The following is a 22,605-nucleotide window of genomic DNA, read 5'->3' on the forward strand; positions in this document are numbered from 1 at the left end:
ACTGTATCCTCGACCAGGAGACAACTTGGTCCAGAGAATAGAGCAGAAGGCTCTGGAGTCGCACAGACAAGATCTGATTCTGGTTCGTGCCTCTGAACCAGCACTAAGCTCTCTGAGCTTAAGCTCCGTTTTCCATAGAACTGGATTGATAACAGATATTGTCAGAATGCGAAAGCCTCTAATGTAAGGCATGATATACAGTCAGTTATCAAAGAATGCTTATTCTCGGAACTTCTGTGTCTCTTTTTGCTCACTTACTCAGCATTCGGAGAATTCGATGAAAAATGCTCAGCGCACATGACAGAAATAAGAAAATGCAAGATTCGGTCTTTCCAGCCGGCGCCAAGCCATGGGCATCTCTCTGGACAACTGGCACAAGCGCCACAGACCGGAGGGGCGGGGAGAGAAAGCTCTTGCACAAGAAGCGAAAATACGACCTAGGACGCCCCACTGCCAACGCTAAGATTGACCCCCACTGCACACACACCGTCCATGCACAGGGAGGCAGGAAGGACCGTGCCCTGAGGCCGGAGGTAGGAGGGGATTACTCCTGGGGCTCCCAGGGTTATATGCACATAACAAAGATTATCCACGTTGTCTACCACGCATCCAACGTGGACTGGTCCACGCGAGACCCTAGTAAAGAAGCACACCATGCTCACTGACCGAGGGCACATGGTACCGACAGCGACACCAGCACTGCTCTCCACTGCCCCTAGGATGCGAGAAGGGGCTGAGCTGACTCCCGAGGAGGAGATTTTAAACAAAAAACGATCAAAGACAATTCAGCAGAAACATGAGGGAAGGAAAACAAATGCCCAAGTCAGCAGTCTTCTAGAGAAGCCGGTCAAGCAAGAGCAGGGCAAGCTTTTTGCATGCATTGCTTCAAGACCAGGCCCACGTGGCAGAGCAGATGGCTATGGGCTCTAGCCAGGAGCTGGAATTCTCTCTGAGGAAAATCAAGGCCCAAAAAGGCAAATAAATCCTCTTCCTCTGTCTTAGCTCATGTAACAAAGGTGTTTATTATGAAAGGAAAGAATGCAGAACACTGCTGGGTTTGCTGGGGTGGCAGGGAGACCCTTTTGCTGAAACCTAATGAGAAATAGTAGTTTTACTCTGATAGATAGAAGTAGAGGGCATTGCAGGTAGGAATAAAAAGAAAGAAAAGAGAGAAAGGAAAGAAAAGAAGGAAAGGAAAGGAAAGAAAGAGAGAGGGAGGGAGGGGAAGGAAGGAAGGAAGGAAGGAAGGAAGGAAGGAAGGAAGGAGGAAGGAAGGAAGGAAGGAAATAAGGAAATGCGGAAATGCAAGACTCTGACACTAGCGAGTGTCCTCAGTTACAATGCTGAGTGAGAAAAGCACTGGCAGAGACCAGTATGAAACTGCAGAGTTGGGCAGGTTAATTCAGGAAGACTCTTTCCAGGATCGGGGTGAGTTTTGAAAGGCATCCATAGCATATTCGGAATGAAAGAGTCTTAGAAAGAGATGGGATCTTGGAGAGCATCTGACCCGAGGTTTTGTGAAGTGTGAAACATATCCCACTGGGGATATGAGAGATGTTTTTACATGGTACATGGGCACTGAAAAACAGAGCACACAGTGAGAGTTATTCCCCTTCCAACCCTTGTAATCCTGATTACATCATGAAGAAAGTATCAGTCTGTGCTAGACTACCTTTAACCTGTCATAAGAACCCATTTAAACAACAACAAAAAATACGGCTGCAGGATCATAGCCACCAGGAGGCCAGAATATCTAGGTAATTTAAAATGTTGTTTTATTTTCATTGTCTTCATTTTTTCCTATTTACCTTCTGTTCATATTTTATTCCATTTACATTGGTGATATAAAGAATTCTAAGCAGTTTTAAATTTTAAAGGGAAATAAATTTAAAACATTAAGGAAATAATAAAATAGGTGGGTTACACTTAGGGCAAACAGTCATAACAGTGGCCCTACAGTGAGTGAAATTTAGGAAATGCTGATCTAGCCCAACCCTCCCATACGCCACTGGATGAAGAAATCGAGGTTCAGAGAAAAGTAGGTACTCTTTTCCAAGATGACATAGCTGGCTGTCCTGAGGCCTGATGCTCAGTTCTCCTGTACCCCTCCTCATCTAATTTGGCACCAGACAACAAATTCTAGTGTTGAACTACGATAATTACCTTAAAAAAAAAAAACGTGACCATGTGCTGTGGGTTTTCAGGAAGGGACTGGTTCAAGAGGCTGGCGAATGTCATAGGGGAGGCTCACAGGAGACAAAGACTTGTCTAGAACCTGATGGCTGAGGTCTGAGCTGCTCATCAAGTCTAAAGCTGTCCCGAGGGTACCAAGAAAAGTCTTGGAGTCAGCCTCCAAAGGTTGTAGAGGCAGAGATTCCTCCTGGATTCTGTCAAAGATGGCTTGAATCCCAGCGTCTCTACTTGGCAAGAAACCAGAGAACATGTCTCAGCTCATCTCTACTCTTTACTTATCTGTAAAAATGTATAGACATGACAACAGCTCACGCTTATTGGGCACCTCATCTACCAGGCCCCTTTGATGCATTATCTCACTTAACCCTCGAAAGAACACCAGAAGGCAGTCATCTCCATATGATAAATGAGGACATTTGGACCCTGAATGATTACAGTGCTTCCCAGCATCTCTATAGCTAAATGAGCGAGGGAGTAGGATTCAAACTCCAACAGCCCTCAGTCCAGAGTCTGGCCTTAATCACACTCCTGTACTGTGAAAATCAAATGCAAATAAGGGCTGTAAAGCATCTAACACAGTGCCTGTGCCTGGCATATAAGAGGCAGGGGACATCAGCACCTTCCTCACCCTCCCTCCAGGTCCACACGACAGCTGCCAGTCACTTTCAGTCTGGCATCTAGAACCTTCTCCACATGGAACTTGCCTGGGACTACAATTCCCAGGATGCATCAGGCAGAGAAGCTGACCAATCAGCAGCCGGGTCTCACTTTCACTGCTCGCCCCACCCACCTAACGGTCAGAGCTTCAGTGACGGTTGGACTGGTGGGTGCTGACACGGTCCAGGTTGTGGGTAGGACAGGGTTACTCGGTTTTAAATAATCCTAATCTGGTTTGAGGAGGTGAAGATAGTTGATAGCTGCATCTTCAGCCGTCAAACTGTCGGGTCTCCCAGCCCGAAGCCCCCAAGGGCCCGGGGCTCCTCAGGGGGTGGTGGCGTCGGGAGCGGGTGGCGGTCTGGCTGAGTCTGGACAGCGCCCCTGCTTGGCTGTAAGCCGGGGTCCCACCGAGAGCATTTTACGTCTTCCTGATAGGGTTTGGGAGCATTACTGTGGCAACGTCGAGGCTGCCTAGGGCTCCATCTTCAGGCCCCAGACCGCGTTAGGGGGACTGTCCGCAACGCACCCCGGAGCCCCCGAAGACCTGGGGCTCCTCACGGGTGTCGGTTGGGCCGAGAAGGAGGGGGTTAGTGCCTTAGCTGCCTCAGTGGCTTCAGCCGAGGTGTCCCGGCCTCTGACCCCACACCTCCCTCCACCCATCTGGTCTCCCTTCCCACCTCCTGGAGGAAGTGCTCTTTAGCCTCTCCTTTGATGGCCTGACTCGGCTCCCCGAGGAAGGCCTGAAGCAGCTCTGGCCTCTCTCTAGCTCTGCCCTCCGACCCCACCCACCCATGGGTGCCTGAGAGACCCGGAGAACCAACCAGACCTCCAAGAGGGGAGGGTCAACTTTCTTGGGCATTTCTCTATCCATTTAGTTTCTACTTTTTTTTTTTTTTTTTTACATTTATATGTTTAATTTCATCATCCCCACCCCTTTAATTTCTTGATCATCTCTCCTTTCCCCTCAAACCTGAATCTCTTGATTTGCCATACCCAAGATAACTGCCACTCCCCTTTAGCTCCAAGGAGCCTGTAGGTGGATAAATAAAATGGATTTTATTTATTGTCTGGGAAAAAATTTTATTTCCTTTACAGTGGCTCTGAAGCGAGTGAGAGAAATAGGAGCAATCCGACTCAGGAAAAAGCGGAGACAAGGAATTAAAGGTCAGTTTGTTTTCATTATTTCGGGGAAATCATATACTGCCTCCTGACGACCCACCTTTTGCATAGCTGGAGTCGTGTGTGCTAATGACTTGTGCATAGCTCAAGTCATTTCGAGAGATTTGAATGGCTGAGCTTAGATTCTAGTGAACCACCTACGTATTTGTTTCTGACACAATTGGTTAAATATATGTACTGTTTATATAACACAGTAACCTGTTGATTTATACATTTCAGTTAACCAAAATTCAAATGTGGATTGCCTTAATTCCCTAAGCTAAAATAGAAGTAGTTGTTTTGCCATCCTCTAGTTTTGCCATTCAGTAGTTAATGAATTATAATTGTATCTTGTTTTGAATTTTACCATCTATTTAAAAAAAAAATGGTATGTAGACTCTATCACTCAGTAAGTTAGAAAAAGACACTGCCTTAAAATTAGAGACGACCTTACACAATCGCTGAATTGTAAGATAGTTTATAAGTGCTGAGGCTTTCTGAAAAGGGGACATCTGCATTTCCATTGTAATGGCCCATCTTGTGGATGTGGTTTGATTAAAGAAGAAACCTCATCCCGAGAATTCTGGTGGGAGGTGTTTTCAGTTGATAAAATATTAACAAGTTGCAAACTCGTTAGAATTCTCATGTTAGACTTCTAACTGGTTATAAAGACTATTATTTTACAATTATTTGTTCTGAAATAATATTTTCTTTTTAGAAATACTGAAAATTTAAGTATTTTAAAGGTATACATAAATAGTTCAGATTTATACATTGGTTTTTTCTCTCTCTCTTTTAAAATCAGATGTTCAGGAATAATGTTTCTGACCATAAGCTAAATGTGGAAGCCATCATTAAAAACATTAACACAATTTCTTTGGAGTTGAAGAAGATGAAAGGTATGGAATAACTAAATGAAAATGTTTGCATAGTAGATCCAGTTTTTGCTCCTGCTGGGGTGTAAGTGAATTTCGCCCACTCATTAGGATTTCTCTATTTCTTAAATGCTTATCCTAGATCTATAAAGATGAATTATTTGAGAATATGGTTTGATCTAGGAGTTAGCTGACTTGAATTTCCATCCCCATCACTAACAAGCTTATGATGTCATCTAACTAACCTCTCTATAAATTTATTATCCTTCCTTCCCTTAAACAAACTATTACACAACATTGTCACATTCTGCAAAATTGTCTTATCCATTTATCCTTATTAAGCCCCTAAAGTTCCTCACAAATTAAAAATATAAGTTAGATTCCAAGTTAAGGGCTCTTCATTTTAAACAAATTCATAGAGTAGAATTAGACCTCACAGGTCATGCTGTGTAGTCACTCACCTTATAGACATACTCTTTTTTATCCTAGGCATGTAAAATTTCCATGACTGGACATTTCCAGCGATAATCTACCCCTTACAAAACAATTTCCTATGTTGGGAAGCTCCCTATCATCAGTCAACTTATTCCATTTTAAGATAATCACTCCTATGGGCTAGCTGAAATCTGCTCCCCCATTTCTTTCACCCACTGGTCCTATTTCTAACTGTGATTATATAGTTGTTATAACAGCTCTTGGATATTCGAAGGTAGCCTTTGTGTCAATTATGAGGTCTTCAGCTACAGGTAACAAAATACCACCTCACCATGGCTTATGCAAAAAGGAAAAGACAAGAAGATGCAAGGTAGGGCAGCCCTAAAGTTAATTGAGTTTTAAAAACTTCATCAGGCACTGGATTCTTTCTATATTTTAATTGCTGTGTTCACTCTGTCTCACACCTCATGGTCATTACCTGCAGACATGGCCATGTGCAGACACCGTCTCTGCCTGTGTCTGTATAAGCCTTTCCCCAGATCTCTCCAGCACATTTCCCCTTTCCTTTCATTGGCCAGAACTGCATCACATGCGTATGCCTACAGCAGCCACCGCCAAGGGGAATGGGACTCCCCAGACCAGTGTGGACCAGTCAGGACTTACCGCTGGAGCTGGGGAGACGGCCACCACAAATGAAATCCAATTGTGCCACCAGGAAGAAGAGGGGAGCGGCTGTTAGTTAGGCACCAAATAGTGAGTGCCGTTATGCTGTTTCTGCCTGTTCTACCTAGGGCAGCATTTCCCAGACTGCTGAGTGAACCCTGCTGTCTCAAGAGATGCTAATAGTACACAATAAAAATGTACTCCACATTCTTATGGTCAAATAAGTTTGGGAAGTGCATTATGCTCTATATTTCTCTCACACATTTACAGTACATATTAAAGGCACTGGGGAGTCTGAAGTAAAGAAATCTGGTTAGCTTTGCTTAATTTATTCTCTCTCAAAACCAATCTCAACTCTACAGCAAGGATTCTTTCTAAAATGTAAACCTGCTGAAAACCCTCATTGCCCCACCATTGTCCTCAGGATTAAGTCCAAAACTCCTAGAATGGGCTGTATGAAAAGCAGAGACAGAACCTACAAATAGATTCAATCGATGAGGAAGAAATGCAAATTATGAAGGGAGGTGAACACTTCTAGAAACTGTAATTAATATCCACAGAGGAGAGAAGATGCTATGTCCATGAAAAAGGAACATGATCATAAAAAATATTTAGAAAACAAAAGGGAGCTCTTGGAATTTAAAAGTGTGACAATAGAAATAAACTCTATAGAAGGTTTTAAATATAAAATGAAGAAAAATCCTTTATGGCGTAGAGCAAAAAAAAAAAAAAGATGGAAAGTTTTAGGGGGAAAATGACAAATCAGTCAGGGAAGTCTACTAACCAATAAATAGGAGTTTTGGAAAGAAATAACAAAATGAATGAGGAGGAATTCATTAAAGAAATAATCTGAGGAAATTTGCCAGAGTTGAAGAGTATAAGTTTTATAATGAAGGAGCCCAGCACAATGGATGAAAAAGACCCACGTCACAGTACAATACTGTGAAATTTCAGAGCACTGGGAGACCAAAACATTCTTAAAGCTTCTACAGAGAAAAAATTAAGAGTTAGCATTATGAAAATTCTCAATAGCAACACTGGAAGCTAGAAGAAAATGCAGCAAGGCCTTTGGAAATTTGAAGAAGCATGGTTTCCAACCTAGATTTCTATAATTGGTCAATCTATTAAGCATCGGTTGCAAAGAGAGAAGTTTTCAGACATATAATTTTCCCCCTTAGGAAGTTACTGAGGTTGAATTCCACCAAACAAGGGAGCAGACCAAAAAGAGAAAGCCATGAGATTCTGGCAAGAGGACCCTCCACACAAGGGAGGGGTGAAGGAGCCCCTGGGATGATGGTGAAGGATGTTCCCAAGATGCAACAGCACAGCAAGCTGGGAAGCTGTCCCTCCAGATGCAGCAGACCAGGCTCCAGGAAAGGAGGGTCTTCTGCCAGTGGAATAGCCGAGGCGCTTGGCTACATGGAGGGGGAATCTGGGGGGAAATCTGGGATCTATTCATGATAGCTAAGCAATGAAAAAAGAAAGTTGTTAACGCTGGGTGGTAGCTTGAAGGAAAGGAAATATATTTATTACAAGACTGCTGTGAAGAATATATAATCAAAAAATTTTAAATATTATGTATTGAACTAGCAAAAATTGGATTCAAGTATATTGGGTAGGGGGTATGAGTGAAAAGAGCTATATCTTAATATTCTGTAGTCAGAAGCAGATACTTAAAATTGAAAACTAAAATATGTGTATCATATAAAGATATGGAGGGAATACTAGCTACCGCCCCACCCCCCCCCCCAAACACACACACAACACACAACATACCGCCCCCCCCCCCCCCCAAAAGAAACTCCACACACACAAAACAACAATAAAAGCTACAAAAACAAGTGAGTTAAAGTGGTTGCCTCCAGGAGATAGGAACTGCTAGTTTTTTGGAACATGCCTTATAAACTTATTTGATTCTTTATACTATAAGGATGTATAACACATAAAAGTAAGTTAAAAAAAAACTGTAAATAAAGCTTGCATAAATCAAGTTGTAATGTAAGAGAGCTGACAAGTTGGCCTAAAGAACCCTTTTATAAAATTTTTATGTCATGCTGATTTTGTAGTATCTAAATTAGACTCGAAGTCACAATGAGCACACCTAAATTATAGTTTAATCAATAAGCACGTCGAAGAAAGCTATCAAGAATTAATAGCTTCTGAAAATAATAGCTGTCTAGGATATATGTGCTATAATACAGTATCTCTTATTTTGTTTTACACAGAGCTCTCCCAGTTACTGCTTTGTGACCTTATTCTACATTTTAATCATCCTGTGAAGACGGATGACTTCAAGGAAACAGAACAAAACAACTCCCTCTTTGAAGAGTTTAAAATATCAGATGTATCCCTTGGTTCAAACAGTTCTACCTGATTTCTTATTTGTTGTGAATTTATAACTATATATGTTGTTGAATTAATGTATCTGGGAGAATTGAGTTTACTGATATATTTAATATAATAAAAAACAAAAATATGTTGAGTTGTAAATAATCATTTCATATTCCCAAAGGCTGTTTTATTGTTATTTTAATATTTCAAAGAATGGCTAATTTATTTCACTAATGGCAAGGGTAAGACAGGACATTGGCCATGGGGCACTGTCTATCCTTTACCTTAGGCTCGAATTTGGCTCAGGCTGAAAGAGAGTCACTAAATTATAAATGGATGGTAGGAGCTTATATTAATCAGATCTCTCCTGTTAGCAAGTGCCAGAAACAGCTCAAGTTAGCGGAAGCATGTATTGGGTTGTGTGACTTGGACGTCCCTGGCTGGGGTAGATTTCAAGGACTCCACTAATTGGTCAGCTGTTTCTGTCTTGGTTCTGTTTCTGTGCATTGGCCTCACCCTGACCTGTGATGGACTGGCCACCTGCAAAAGCCACGTGGAAGGGGGTGGGGGGATAGAAACACGGCAGCAGACAGCTCTAGTGTACCGCTTTAACTTTTAGGATCCCCAGAGAAGAGAGATCCTCTGACTCAGTCTTTGTGTTTAACATTCCAGAGGACACCAGTTTTAGCTAAGATGTTGATCCCTAAATAGGGTCCTATGCGACTGTGATTCATGAAGCTGGGTCATATGCCAGGTCTGTGACCAAAGGAGGAGAAGCCCCGCCAGAGGACTGGAGTTGCCATTGCCTGAAGAAGGGGAGAAAGAACACTGGTCGTAGAAACATCAGGTATCACTAATTTCAGTCCTGACAGTGGAAAAACTTTTAGGATAACTTCATCCTAAAACTTTCTAATTTCTGTCCCTTTCCACCAAAGGAGACTTAAAATAATAGGCTTATTTGCCATGTAAACATGATTTGCTATCAAATAGTTGCTTTGGAATCTACGATGTCCTTCATTTTAGATATTTTTGAATAGAAAGGATAGAGTATTAGGAAGCAAGACACAAGGACAGCTCACTCCTCATGGTTGCTGTCCTCACCACCTGGCATCTAGCTCAGAGTTTAACACACAACAAGCACTAAATGAACGGCTTGGCTTGTCGAATAAACAAATAAATGCAGGTTTTTCGGCTTTATAACTTTCAAGTTCTGGACTAAATTGAGAACCACTGGTTTGTAAGGATGAAGTTTTACGAAACATTTTTATCATCATTCGTTAACAGTCTCCACATACTCATCATAGCAAATTGTCAGTTTCACCCGTGACTTCCGAGATCCCTTCCAATATTCTATTAGCTCGTGAAAATGAAGATGCGGCATTTTTTTTTACCACTTGGAAAACTCGTAAATTAAGCAGAGAAGCCAACAATTTTCATTGTTAAAGTTGTGGAATAACAACCAAGTGCCCAAAGGGGAAAACTTAACCATTGAATGCCAGATTTTTCTTTTGCAAAATACCTACTACTTTTAAGTGAGATATGTAACCAGAAGGAAAGAGCTGAATTGCTTTGCAGGATTTATAAAGCCTTTTTCGGCAAGGATGACAGAAGGGCTTTATGACAGTTGTCGGGGGGATAAAAAAGAGAAGAAAGCAATCTAATCAAAGTCTGATCAAATGTGTATATTCATTGCTTTTTCACCTTCATAGGAAGACTTGGTAAAATCTACATCATTTGACAATGCTTTTGGAATTGGGTGAGAGGTAGAAGAGGTGGGATGTAGTTGTTGAGATGCGATGAACTTAAATTCAGGTGTTATTTGACACCAAAACCTCATCTCTAAAAATTAAAATATTTTCTTTTGGTGTTTGTAGCTTAAATTTGCTTTAAGACAAAAATATAATTGTATAGACTAAACAATAAAGTCAATAAAGTTGTTTTAGGAACTCAAAAGTAAAGCAAAAGGCAAATTAATTTTAATCCCAGGAAGTTTAACCCAACATGCATTTATCTTTTCATAAAAAAGTATACAAAAAACCCCCCAGCAACAAGAACAACAACAAACAAACACCAAATAAGAAAGAATGAAATATTTTTGAAGCCTTTTAAATTATTGCTGCCAAGAAAGTGAATTTTAGTAGTTTTCTAATTATACATAAAAAACTGATGATTGCTTCTTACTGTTAAAGGTTTAGCTATAAAAAAAAAATCAGTTTTATGTGGTAGCAAAAATTATTAAGTGTTTTGAAACTTGCCCCCAAACAATTTTTGTAGCTGTGTAAACTACTGTACTTTGAAATGGGCGTCAAAGGTACACATTTTTATATGAATTATTGCAGTGCACCGCTAGACTTCACATGTGAATATTATTACTGATGTACTTTATAAACATTGAAGAAGAATAAATAAATTATGAGATATTTGACAGTCTTCATTTCAAACACTTAAGTAAAAGGACAAAACCCCCGTGCTCACGTCGAGGGGTTTGATTCAGTCCTAAGTGTCTGCCCAGTCGCCAAGGTTGACTGATCTTCCCGCGCGGGCAGCAGAGGCAGGAGGAAGGTGCACTTGCTGGCATCCTCGCTAGGGATAACGTGCAGGATATGTTAACGTACATTGGTATCTGGAACCTCGGTTTTTCCCGTCGATGAGCAGAAGTGGCATTTTCCTGAAGTAGTCGATAATATCTGACACAGACAAAAAGTCCTGAAAAATTCAAAATAGGGAGGTGAATTAACACTTCAAAGGGCAGCCTGGTTTTCACCCTCAGTTTTTATCTGTATCACATCCTACCTCTCGAAGTTATGAGGACTGTGGGGGAAAACCTATGAAAAATTTGGCAAATATTTTAGTGATTTCTGCTATAGAATTTGAAAAAAGTTCCTCACCCACATTCAACAAATCATGAATAAATGACTATATATTATAACCTCATGTAGCAGTTATATATATGTAGGGGGTCTAATTCTGCTACCCCTGCCTCTGTGTCTTTGGTTTGGTTTCTGTATCCTACCTTCACTCTCAATTATTAATAGTGCGAGGAGGTATAAGGAATCGGGAGGTCAGAGGTTATCCCTGGTGTCTGGGGGTGATATCTATAGCATGACATGACAAGGAATGATAGTTCCTTCCTGATCTCTCTGCAGTGTCGCCACCACCACACTCACGTTCATTGCCTGGATCACCCTACCCCTGATGGCCAGACTGGGAAAAACCCCATCCATCCTGCCAGACGTGGGTCAGAAGTCACGTGGTATCCCAGACAGGATCATGCACTTCCTCCAACACTACCCTGCTGCGTGCCTCCCTTTGGGGCAGCTGCGATCTGTACGTGTGTGTTTCCGCACCAGACCAGCGAATCCTGGAGGGTAGACATTTCTGCTTCGACAGGACCAGTGCAGCTCTATCCACATCGACCCGGTGATTCAAACATTTGACCCAAATCAGGTGTTTTTTTCCTACTCATTTACATAATCATAACTTAAAAATATTTGGAGTGAAAGGGAAGTTATGGGTAAGCCGTTTCTCATTCTGGACATGTTTGATTGAGCTGATCCCCCTCCTGGAACTTTGAAGTTAAAGAACATGTTTGGGGTGTTAAGTTTAGCTGTTAGTTTCTTAGCCCTGAAAGGTTTTTTTTTTTTTCACACCTGTCCGATTACCACCCAAAAAGTGTCCAGTATAAACAGCGGCTGAACAGACGAAAATGTCTTTGGCAATTTGGCCAATGAAGGTTTTCAGTGAGAACTGAACCAAGTATCTAAATAATTAGAACAAGAATTCTACTTTTCCCCTTTCCAGATGTCGATGTAAAATACAGCCTTATCAATACACTGCGATCTTACATTAAAATTATGTCACAAAGGTGAATAATGAAGGAACTTGCCTTGGACACCGTCCAATTGGATCTTTTTTAAAAAAAATTAAATGTTAACTTTTTTTTTTCTAATTTCAAAAGTTACAAATGTGATTTTAGATTACTTGGAATAAAAGGTATAAGAAAGATTCCTATGACAGAGGTAGCTACTGTTGATGTTTTGGTAAATGAAGGGTTCCACTAAGGTGATTTAACTCTAAAGTTGCCATATGGTGTAGACACCCAAAGAATCTTACAGCAAAGTTTCCTATAGTTAATTACGCAGAGAGGCATAGAAAGAGCATGGGGGGAAATTTTGCATCTGGAAGTCCTTACCTCCTTCCCTCGCAGTCCAGTTCCCAGCAAGTAAACTTGGCTTTCCTCCTGATAACGGATCTGGATGTTGTAAACTTTATCTTTGTACAACACCATGAGGACATACGGGTTGGTTATTGTCTTTTTAGAGCTGTCTCTAACCAGAAAAGTGCCATCCTAAAAGGATAAATTCTTGTTATTATGGGAACGGTAAAAGCCAATACTTCTGTTGCCTCTAAGAGCAGTAGACAAGTCTCTAGGGATCTAGAAAGCTATCATTGACAAGTAGTGAACATTCAGTTCCCCAAACAGCTACAAGATCCCACGTGTCATGGATTGCTTGGTTGTCAGGAAGGAGGCAGCAGTGATTGTATCAGAGAAATTTCCAAGTCGACCTCTTGATGAAAAAGAATCCCTTTTTCAGTAATAAAACGTAACAGGTGGTTGAGTGGATAAAGGGCCAAGTGAAATAAAGACTTTATTGGTTAACTAAAGCTATATCTTCCTATTCCTGGGAGCTAACTTCCTAACCCTTCTTTCCACATCAAAAGTCAGAAAATACCCAGAGACCTCTGAAATTCGCCCATTTTAAAACCACATGATCTCCAGATAGTGTTTCATCCACTACATACCCTAAGAAAATTGAATGTGGACCATGTGTGTGCTTAGATTTTTTTTCTGATATTAAAATAGTGTTGTGATTAAGTATTAAGTATCCTATACTTAAACTTTCATTAAATTATTGCCACATAATATTAATATTATAAAGATCTGATATTAAAATAGAATTAATTAATAAGGACACATTTAAACTTAAACTCTCCCTCCGTGTATTGAATCAGGATGGCTTTAAATAGCCATCAATCTGTGATTGTGGTTTTTCTTTGTTTTTGTTTTTAATTCCAAGTTAATTGAGTAAATTTTGGTCAGAATATCTCTGTTGAACAAACATACCTGTGGACCAGTGATTCATAGCCTTGCCTTCACTTGAGAATCATCTGGAGAGTTTTGAGGACTCCCAGAGCCCACATAGCACCCCTGACTAATTAAATCAGAATCTCTCCAGGTGAGATTCAGGACTCAGAATTTTTAAAGCTCCCCAGGTTATTTAAATGTGTAGCTAAGGGTGAGAACTACTGTTATAGCCTTGAGATGTGAAAGACGGAGGGTCTTTGCTTTCTCCTTTCCGATATATAGATTTAAGGTTAAATTTCAGCACCGGGCGACAGGAAATCTGGTTAAGACCTCATAATATAAAAGAACAGCTAGACATTTCTAGGGAAAGGCGAAAAGTCGCTGCCGTCTCTCCAGATACGGGTCCCTTCAAGCAATGTGAAAGGCAACCATCTATTAAGAGGAAGATGGAACCGGTAAGATATCAGATATTTTGGGAGGAAGAGAGTTTCTATTTGACATAGTATGATCGCTATGACAAGATGGACCTTTTCGGTAATAAAATCTCCTGAGATTCTGCCAGCCAAATGACGGCCTTAATTTAGACTTTCCCCTGGGACCTGGCAATCATTGCTATGGCCGCTGGTGGGCGTGGAGCTGGCACTGATGGGTCCTCTCCGTGTAACAGCGCAAACCCAACAGAATTCCTAGCCCATAACTGGCACTCAGTGAAAGTCAGTCCCCCTTTTCACCTTCCATTAATATTTATAACTATTTAAAAATAAACTTCAGCACAGTACCTGGTTTATCTTTCTGAGAGCAGCTTCTGCCTCTGGTCGGGTAATATAAGAAACATACCACTCTTCATTTAATAAATTCTGAAAATGTAAAAATTTAAAAACAGAATAAATTTTGCAGTGACGTATGTAAGTGAAAAAGAAAAGCCTCCAAGTCATTGTTTCCATAAATAAACACCTCCATTCCATGAGGTTTGAAACATGTGTTTTCTTAATATGAAATCAACCATCCCAGTGGGGCTAAATAGAAGATATTTTCTGTGAACTGCTTTTTGTCACGACACTGGGTGCAAAGGTAGCTACGAATAAGCACCTTATTACATAATGGAATCTCAAATCTGGAAAGATATAGATGTAATAATTTATTCCATTTAATATAATAATACACTTAATATTATTAAGAACACTAAGGAAAAAACATATTTTTCACTTAAAGCATCCTCTCCTTAAATTTTTTTTTTTTTCACTAAAAGAGTACACAGTGCTCCCACTGTGTAGTGATGATTCCTTTGCTAAGAAAAAAAATAAAATGAAAACATGCTTTGTTACCTCTCCTTCCATAGGAGATGGTGGCCGAGGTTTGCTGGGGACTGGCAAAAAAAAGTTCCTGCCTTCAGCTCTGGGAGGTAGCCTGCTGCCAGTGCCTTCGAAAAAAAGTATAGCATTTTGAAAGTTAATTTACTTTGAGCTCTTGTTCTCTTAATTATGCATGCATCATTCATTCATAACACATTCCTCCCCCAAATGGCCTGGTAACTATTCCCAACAATTAACATTTCAAGAAGCTGTGCTTCGAAAATAATTTTCACCTGTTCAAAACCACAAGGGCTGCTCAGGCATTATTCTATAGCCATGCCAATGCCATTTTGAGAGCAGTGCCGTAAATTCAAGAGATTTCTTAAATGTGCGTATTACATAATGTAAAGTGACTAGATCCATGGATGAAAAAAAATCACAGTCGTTTTAATGTGACCATCAGAAAGAACATTCAAATTCAAGAGACAGATCTTTCAGACTCCAGTCTACCCAGAACAGATTCCCAGCCACTGATGTGACAATGCACTAATAAAGATAATTAGGTTCACATTGTTTTCACAAAAACAAATGTCAGTTACCTAAGACAAAGCGAAATTACCTTGAGAATAGTGTTAGCTTTTAGAACCAGAGTTTGCTACCTGCTGTTCTTTACCAGATTTTCTGACGAGATAGAACTGTTCGACCTACATAGAAGGCCCTACAAATCACCTGATCAATCAGGGATCTTCGTCAGGTACCTAGAAATTACACAGCTCTTGCACGTCACCTTCTATAATACATCTTTTTTCTTGTTTATGGTTCTGAAAATTTCTGAAAATGTGTTTCCTACTCTCAGGAAAGGTTCGATTGTGTTGATGTGTAATTGCCCAAGCCGTGTCCTATGTGATGGAATAGCTCTTCAAAACTGGGAAATCCTGCAAACTGAATGTTCTCTTATCCATGCATCATTCATTCATTCAACAAATATCTGTTCAGAACGATTCTGTCCAGGCCTTTGACCCTGACGGCAACACCACAAGGTGGACGTCGTCTTCACTTTGCATCAGAGAAAACAGAGGCTCAGAGTCTAAGCAAATCACGTGCTCTTAGTGGCAGGGCCAGGACTTGAACCTGTGGCTCCCAAACATTACTCTGTATAACTAAGAACCCCTGGGGTTTCTGAATCGGCCAGGGCTCAAGAATCTGCCTGTCAACAAGCACTCTAGGTGGTTCTGCACCAGGGTTGTTACTTCATCTACAATATGCCACAAGTGACAAACTGCCTGCCCCGTGCCAGTGAGAAGAGTTACCAGGAAAGGCTGAAGACTCTTGAGCCGTGTCACCAGGATTATTTAATATGATGTTCCCTGTTTCTAAATAAGCAGATCAGGCTGGCCCTGACCTGCTGATCTTCCTTCCAGAGGCTCCCAATGCCTGAACAGCCCATCCCATCCCCACGTTTGCAATCCAACATGCGGGCACTCTTTATAATGTTTGTTGAATGGATGAATTCTCACCATACAAGAGAGTGACAGACAAGCACATGTACTTTTTATTGCAGTCACTCACCACCCTTAATATTTAGATCATCAAAGAAGTTGGGACAAGTGTTTGGATAATATACAACATATCCTTCACCTTCCTGATGGCAGAACAGCCAGGGAAGAAGACTAAGGACCAGGTGTCCTGGCAGCCTCAGGGAAAAAGGGATCAATTTTGATTAAGGTAGTATTCCAAAAAAAAATTAACTAACCATTTGTATTACTAATGCCCATCACCAATCCATAAGCCAGGGGTCTGTGGAAGTTACTTTGGAAAATATTGCTATCAGGGAAGAATCTGGAGCTCAGATCTCTGCAAGGCCCAGGCAGGTAACACAGTGTGGGCTCATAAAACACAGTGAGTTGGGGAGACTGGAAAATTGAAGCAGGGAGGGGACTGTGGAAACCATATAGCGAATATGGACACTATACCCTCGAAAACCTGTCTCATCAAGGAAGCTGAGACAGGTTTTAGGAAAGATTGAAAACTTAGTGGATTTTATTGGTGTTAGCAGTAGGGTCTCACACATGTATGGGATGGTGCATCCAACTGAATATAATATATGCACCCCTAAAAAGTGTTTACTCCTGGGGTGTAATTCGAACTTACTAATGTAGTTTTCTATTTACAACACGCACTGGTGTCCCTGCACCTGTACCACGCTGCAAAAAAAGAGTTTGTTCCTCACGAGGTCTCTTTAAAATATTAAGTCAACTTTTCAAAATCAGTTAATTTCACATTCAGGGCCATGTTTCCAGTTTTTCTTGGGAAAAAAAAAAATCAGAAAATCTGGCAACACTAGGCCAGTTTCCTGGCGTGGGGAAAAAAATTATTTTCTAGTATTAGGTGACTTTCCACAGTCATTTGAAATGTTTGTCATTCAGCAAACATTTTAAAAGTGTTTACCATGTGCCAGTCATTTGCAAGGTTTTAAGGATAAGTAATAAACACAGTCTTGTCCATCTTGCTGCTTCTCAACGTGGCCCATGGCCCAGCAGTATCGGCATCACACAGGAACTCGTTAGAAATGCAGAAATCTCAAGTCCCACCCCAGACATAATAAACACAGTCTCGTCCATCTTGCTGCTTCTCAACATGGACCAGCAGTATCGGCATCACACAGGACCTTGTTAGAAATGCAGAAATCTCAAGTCCCACCCCAGACTCACTGAATTAGAATCTGCATTTTAACACAATTCCCAGGTGATTTATATGCACGTTAAAGTTTGAGAACACTCTCGGCAAATATTTAGATTGGACACCCAGAGAAAGTGTTAGTTAAAAGACACGTCCTCACCCAGACTTACTGAATTGGAATCTTGTGGGTTGGGTTTTCTTAATCTGTACTTTAAACATGACCCTCAATTTGCAACTCAAGTGTAGATTCCTTATAGAAACCTAAAACTACAGGGAAAGCCAAGCTCTATCCTGAGCACTGTGTGAAAACAAGAGGCGTGAAGAGCTCTGCGTGGGACGATTCAGGCCAAGGCCACCATCCTGAGGAAGAGTGTGCGTGTGTGGTGTTTTATGTAGTATCTCATCATTCCAGCAGCCTTTGGTACACTGCAGAAACGGAATTGAGTGCTGGATGAAGAAGTCAGATGCTTTTAGGAAACAAAACCTTTGCCAAGGGGCTTTGGGACGGGTCGGTCCCTAGACCTGAAGGCACGTTGCCTGGAGCAGTTCCCTAAATCCCAGAGGACAAACCTTGAGAGAAGTATGGCGGCAGGGAGGCGCTCTGCAGAAAATTACTGTTACTGCGGAGACAAAAAAAAAAAAAATTTAAGTTGAGTTGAGGCGAAGGGTCCAGGTGGGGGCCGTGTTAGGGAATCTGGGCTGCAGGTGCTCCTTTTTATATTACTTCCCACCCCCGCCTTGAAAGCATGGGAGCTGAGCAAAGAGAAGGAACTGAGTGGACGTGTCTCACTACTGTCCCAAGGGGACCATCCCAAAGTCCAACGAGCTTCGCCAGCCAAAAACAAACAACAACAACAAACCTGTTTAAAAGTTACTTTAAAAAGTTGGCTGCAGGTGAGGTCTTTGAGTTTGGGGAATGGCAGAAGTCCTCTGGGGAGAGGACCTCTCTTTGGGAAAATATAGAAATGGGCGTATCGTTTGGGGACAGTGACTCCCTAACGGTCGACGACCAGAGGGCAGGTAGGTGAGAACAAGGGAGAACCAGGTGGCTCTGCGGCAGCGAGTGACAGCTTCTGCAGAAACTGAGGTGGTGGACAGAGGGCCTGTGGGGACCCTAAGTGCTGTTTGCTCCATGGCGAGGAGCAGCGCCCACCATTAGCCCAAGCTCTCTGAACAAGTCTGCTCTCTGAACAAGTCTAGGCATTAAATCATCATCACGTGAGTGGTATTTTGCGAGAATCAAGGACAGGACTGGAGCCTAGTGCGGGGTGAACCGGCACAAGAAAATGAAAGACACGGAAGGAAAAGAAAATCAGCTGAAGAATGAGAAGCAGCAGCAAAATATCCACGCCAGAGGCACCCGAGGAAGATGGAAAAGTTTGAGAATCCTTCCGGATATCTGACAGTGCTGGTGCTTGAGTTTTCTCCCATATTTAGGGTGGGACTGGGACTTCCCTATGGATATTAAAGGAGACGGGGAGGCCTTGGGGACACCAGGAGGCAGCCAGTGGTCTTATGAGGGAGAAATGACCTGAGCCTTTCTCCCGTTTGTGCCTTTGTCTCTGGACAGCCTCACCGTGGGCCCGGAGAAACGCCGTTGCTATGGAGAAGGCAGACCCGCAGGAACAAAGCCCGTGCCGTGAACTCTCACTCAGCATCTGCCAAGTGCAAGGTACGTTTTCTCGGTCTCCCGTCCAAGACGCACGGTGAACTCCAAGTACTTAAATTAGCTGGGTTTCTTGAGTGGTTTGCTGTTTGTTCGTTTCAACTCTCAGAGTGAAAACATTCCCCATTTTCTGCCAAAGAATTTATTTCGTCCAGGGTTTCCGTGGGGAAGTCTGTTCTATACTCCTTGGACCCCAAGCACAGACTCGGAGGACAGAAGCGGATTAATACCCGTGGCTCTTTATGCTCAGCTTGCTTTTGGTTCTTAAGGCCCAAATGTTCTGAGCTTACTACACACTGGTTCATTTCTTTCTTCCTCAACCCACCTGACCTTAGCTCAGCATCAGTGGACCCAGATGCTATGTTGAGTTAGAACTGAATGACGTTGCCACAAACCTCTCTGAGAACACTCCTGACCCGTGAGATGATGGGAGCGGGTGTTTGGGTGACGGCTTGGTAGATCTCGAAGGGAAAGTGTTGGAGCTCATGGACAGCGGTGTTGGCTGGGGCAAAGGTCTCTGATGCACTGTGGGCGAGACAGAAAGTAAAGTCGATTGTCAGGATCCAGGTGTCACAGGAACATTCTAGAACTGCTCCCCAGTTAGAAACAGCTAGTCTAAAGGGAGATTCAACAATCTGAAAGATCGAATGTAATTAGGAAGGGGTAGGATGGAACCCCACCCCTGATAACTTTCTAGAAGATTTGCCACCTTAGAATGCAACTTAAAATGCTGCCATTCTATATCGTTCTCCACAATACACATTTTATTTTTTTCATTTTTGAAATGCTAACTTGGCCAAACATCGTCAGTTGAAACCATAGAAATTTCAGAAATGATTCACAAGTTTTGTTTTACGAAAGCCAAATTTTATGCCGTTTCATTCTCCTACAGTGAGTGATCTTTTACTCACATATGTTAGAGGGCATAAATATTAGAATTTTTTCTATCAAGCCATACATACAGTTTTTAATTTTACTATACTATTAAGTAATTTGCACTGATGTGCATGAACTTAACAGTTCTCATTGGTAACCCCGCCAAGTAATTCCATCTTTTTAAGAGTTCATGCAGAATACCAACTGACATATGTCTACTTAATAGTAATTTCACAATTTTAATCGATTCTATAGGGTTTCTGTACTAAATAATTCCATTCGAATGCCTGAGCAGAAAGACGAAGGAATGAGTTATACGATGTAAGAAAGCTTTTCTGAACGTACCGTCATCTTCATCCTGGTGAGGGGAAGAAAAAAAAAAGGCATTAAATCATCATCAAAACATGATTCCTAAAAGAACTATATTCCTCAATAATACAAACGTCTCCATTTCCCTTTAGTGGTTGTGCTACTCTACTCTGCAGTAAATATTACTCCACAGTAAATACTGTGGAGAGCAGCAGAACTTGCTAGTGGTTTATGATTTCTTAACACAAACCAGCATCAAAGCGCCTCCACTCTGGGTCTGTCCTTACATACTTAGCATTGAAGAGGTTCTGAGGTGCCTAAAAGGGCCCAAGTATATAATAATCATGACAATATCTACTACGTGCCCCCGAAGATTCATACGTGGTATTTTATCCAATTCCCCTAGCAATCCTTCAAGAATTTAACATCTTCATTTTACAGATGGAAACGAGTCAGTTGGAAGGGGCTGCTAACCCACCGAGTGTTGCAGACATAGTATTGGTCCCTCATCTCTCTGATCTGAAGCTCGGTCTTCTTTCGGGCTCTGCTTTGCAAAGGCCACTGGTCTTAAAAGCAACCCCACCTTACTTATTTATAATGTGGCTTACAGGGCGTGTCTACATCCCTCAGCATATTTATCTTCAGGGCATGAGAAATGCTGGAAAAGGCAAAAATTACACTGCCCTTGACTATACACCAAAATTGCCACCTTGGGCTCGTTTTGTTAGGCCACATGCTGGTGATGAAAGAGAATTTCCTCAGAGTGTGGTTGTGAGAATTAAATTAGTTATTTATCACCTGCGCCGGGCATGTGTTGAATGAGTTAGCTGTCATTAGTCTACCACTGAGACGAGGCAAGAAGCATCATAGTCAGAATCATTCAGCCCAGCTGGCCAACCGGGTGTCCCCACACAGGGGCTCAGGGAATTCCCACAATGAAATCTCTCCTCAACACTGTTGCGACCTTGTCATGTCCACTCTGGTTTAAAGGTATACATCTCCCAGATTCTCACGACACGAGCATCAACCCTTTCAGAGACCGGGAACCTCAGGAATGTGATGTTATCCTCACTTTCAATCTCACTTCCTTTTGTCCCTAGAGCTTTGCAGCCAAGCAGCTGTCCTTATCCCCATAGGCTCCATGGGCATTGCTACCCACTCGCCTTTTCTCGAGACATTCCTGAGGCCGGGATACATCCGGGCTTTCTCTTAGGATGACTCTATTCTGTGTCCTCCCCATCACTCAATGACCATCACAGATCTCACCTCCGAGAAGTCACCCCTGGCTCCTTGACCCCCATGGATCACTTTCTCCCCTTTGCCTCTGTAGCTCTTTCCAGGATCATACTCTGCTCGGCATGGCGAATGCAGATTTGCCTGTCTCCATCATATATTAGCACTTTGTCTGAGCAAGCACAGAGGCACTTGGGGGCTGAGCCCTTGAACAGGGGCAGGTGTGTGACAGCCTTCGGAGGGGAATGTGGTGTACATGGTGTAGAGGAAATCAGACAGACCTGGATTTTGATCCTGGCTACTGACTAGCTGTGCAACTTGCAGTGAATATCTTACCCCTTCTCAGCTTCGGTTTCCTCTTAGTAAAAGAGAAACTATGATACCTCATAAGGTCATGAAGTGCAAAGCAGTGTGTGAAACTGGGGTGCCCAATGTTCCTGGTTTGCCTAAAACTGATGGAATTCCTGGAATGTGAGACTTTTACTGCTAAAACTGGTGAAGTTAAGTCCCAGGCAGACAGCTGGTCACCCAAATGCAGCTAGCTTGGCAGCACGCACACATTAGGCATCCAATAAATGCTATTTTCCCTCTTTCTCCAGCGGTTGGGTATTAAAAGGTAAAACAAAGGACTTAGAAACTTAGCTGCCAGGCTAGGACTCTCGGGCATCTCTCCCTTTATCCTCCCCTCTGCCCATTGCCCCTTCATCTTGCTATTTTGCCACCTGGTGGTGGGGCTGCCATGAACCCAGCCACCCTAGGAGCTCTCACAAGGGGCAGGAGCTAGGCAGTGCAGCCCGGGGGGCAGGCGGGAAAGATGGAGGCCCCAGCAGGCCCCAGATTCAGGAGCCCACAGTGGCTGGGCCTTGCTCTGGTGCTGGACCTCGGTGAAGGCTGGGGCAGAGGGGGCCCCAACCTCCACGAGCCTGCACTGGTTTCCCCCACGCCAGGCATTCACCAAATGACGCTGCGTACTTACATTCTCTCTTCTCTCTGGTCCCCATCCATGCCTGAAATGAATTAGGGCAAAGAAAAAGAACTGAGTTTGCAGTGTTTCAAAGAGCCAGCCTCAGAATACAGATAGTTTCACTTAATCTAATAACGAGAAATCAAACCCACTGAGCCGTGATAAAGCGGGAAGCAAAAAAAAAAAAA

General features: G+C 42.3%; 2 protein-coding genes and 1 pseudogene across 3 annotated transcripts in view; 2 read left to right on the top strand and 1 right to left on the bottom strand.

Moving 5' to 3' along the window:
* The first annotated feature begins 349 nt into the window (after positions 1 to 349).
* On the top strand, positions 350 to 982 carry LOC102890947 (annotated as a pseudogene).
* Positions 983 to 2,982: 2,000 nt separating this feature from the next.
* Positions 2,983 to 8,401, top strand: CUNH5orf58 (chromosome unknown C5orf58 homolog). Of its 2 annotated transcripts, XM_015585227.2 has the most exons (5): positions 2,983 to 3,016; positions 3,946 to 4,014; positions 4,814 to 4,907; positions 5,897 to 6,071; positions 8,207 to 8,277. In XM_015585227.2, exons 3-4 carry the CDS (start codon positions 4,814 to 4,816, stop codon positions 6,055 to 6,057), a joined length of 255 nt encoding a protein of 84 aa, XP_015440713.1. In that variant the 5' UTR covers positions 2,983 to 3,016; positions 3,946 to 4,014; the 3' UTR covers positions 6,058 to 6,071; positions 8,207 to 8,277. The 2 variants fall into 2 exon arrangements, with proteins under 2 accessions (XP_015440713.1, XP_024898922.1); XM_025043154.1 differs by lacking the exon at positions 5,897 to 6,071 and having other exon boundaries at positions 8,207 to 8,401.
* Positions 8,402 to 10,537: 2,136 nt separating this feature from the next.
* The window catches only part of LCP2 (lymphocyte cytosolic protein 2), a 39,537-nt gene continuing 27,469 nt past the window's right edge, over positions 10,538 to 22,605 (bottom strand). The window contains exons 14-21 of the mRNA XM_006906503.1: positions 22,430 to 22,460; positions 20,257 to 20,269; positions 19,431 to 19,560; positions 17,940 to 17,989; positions 14,724 to 14,818; positions 14,178 to 14,255; positions 12,505 to 12,660; positions 10,538 to 11,018 (exon numbers count right to left, since the gene is read on the bottom strand). Of these exons, the coding sequence (XP_006906565.1) occupies positions 10,896 to 11,018; positions 12,505 to 12,660; positions 14,178 to 14,255; positions 14,724 to 14,818; positions 17,940 to 17,989; positions 19,431 to 19,560; positions 20,257 to 20,269; positions 22,430 to 22,460 (676 nt within the window). The 3' untranslated portion in view covers positions 10,538 to 10,895. The remainder of the gene's footprint in view (positions 11,019 to 12,504; positions 12,661 to 14,177; positions 14,256 to 14,723; positions 14,819 to 17,939; positions 17,990 to 19,430; positions 19,561 to 20,256; positions 20,270 to 22,429; positions 22,461 to 22,605) is intronic.

This window comes from Pteropus alecto, unplaced genomic scaffold (genome assembly GCF_000325575.1).
Source record: "Pteropus alecto unplaced genomic scaffold, ASM32557v1 scaffold40, whole genome shotgun sequence".
Taxonomy (NCBI): Eukaryota; Metazoa; Chordata; class Mammalia; order Chiroptera; family Pteropodidae; genus Pteropus; species Pteropus alecto.

Coding starts and splice junctions, on each gene's coding strand:
- CUNH5orf58 (XM_015585227.2), top strand. CDS start 4,814: ATGTTCAGGAATAATGTTTCTGACCATAAGCTAAATGTGGAAGCCATC. Junction 4,908..5,896: donor GGAGTTGAAGAAGATGAAAG/GTATGGAATAAC, acceptor TTCATTGGCCAG/AACTGCATCACATGCGTATG.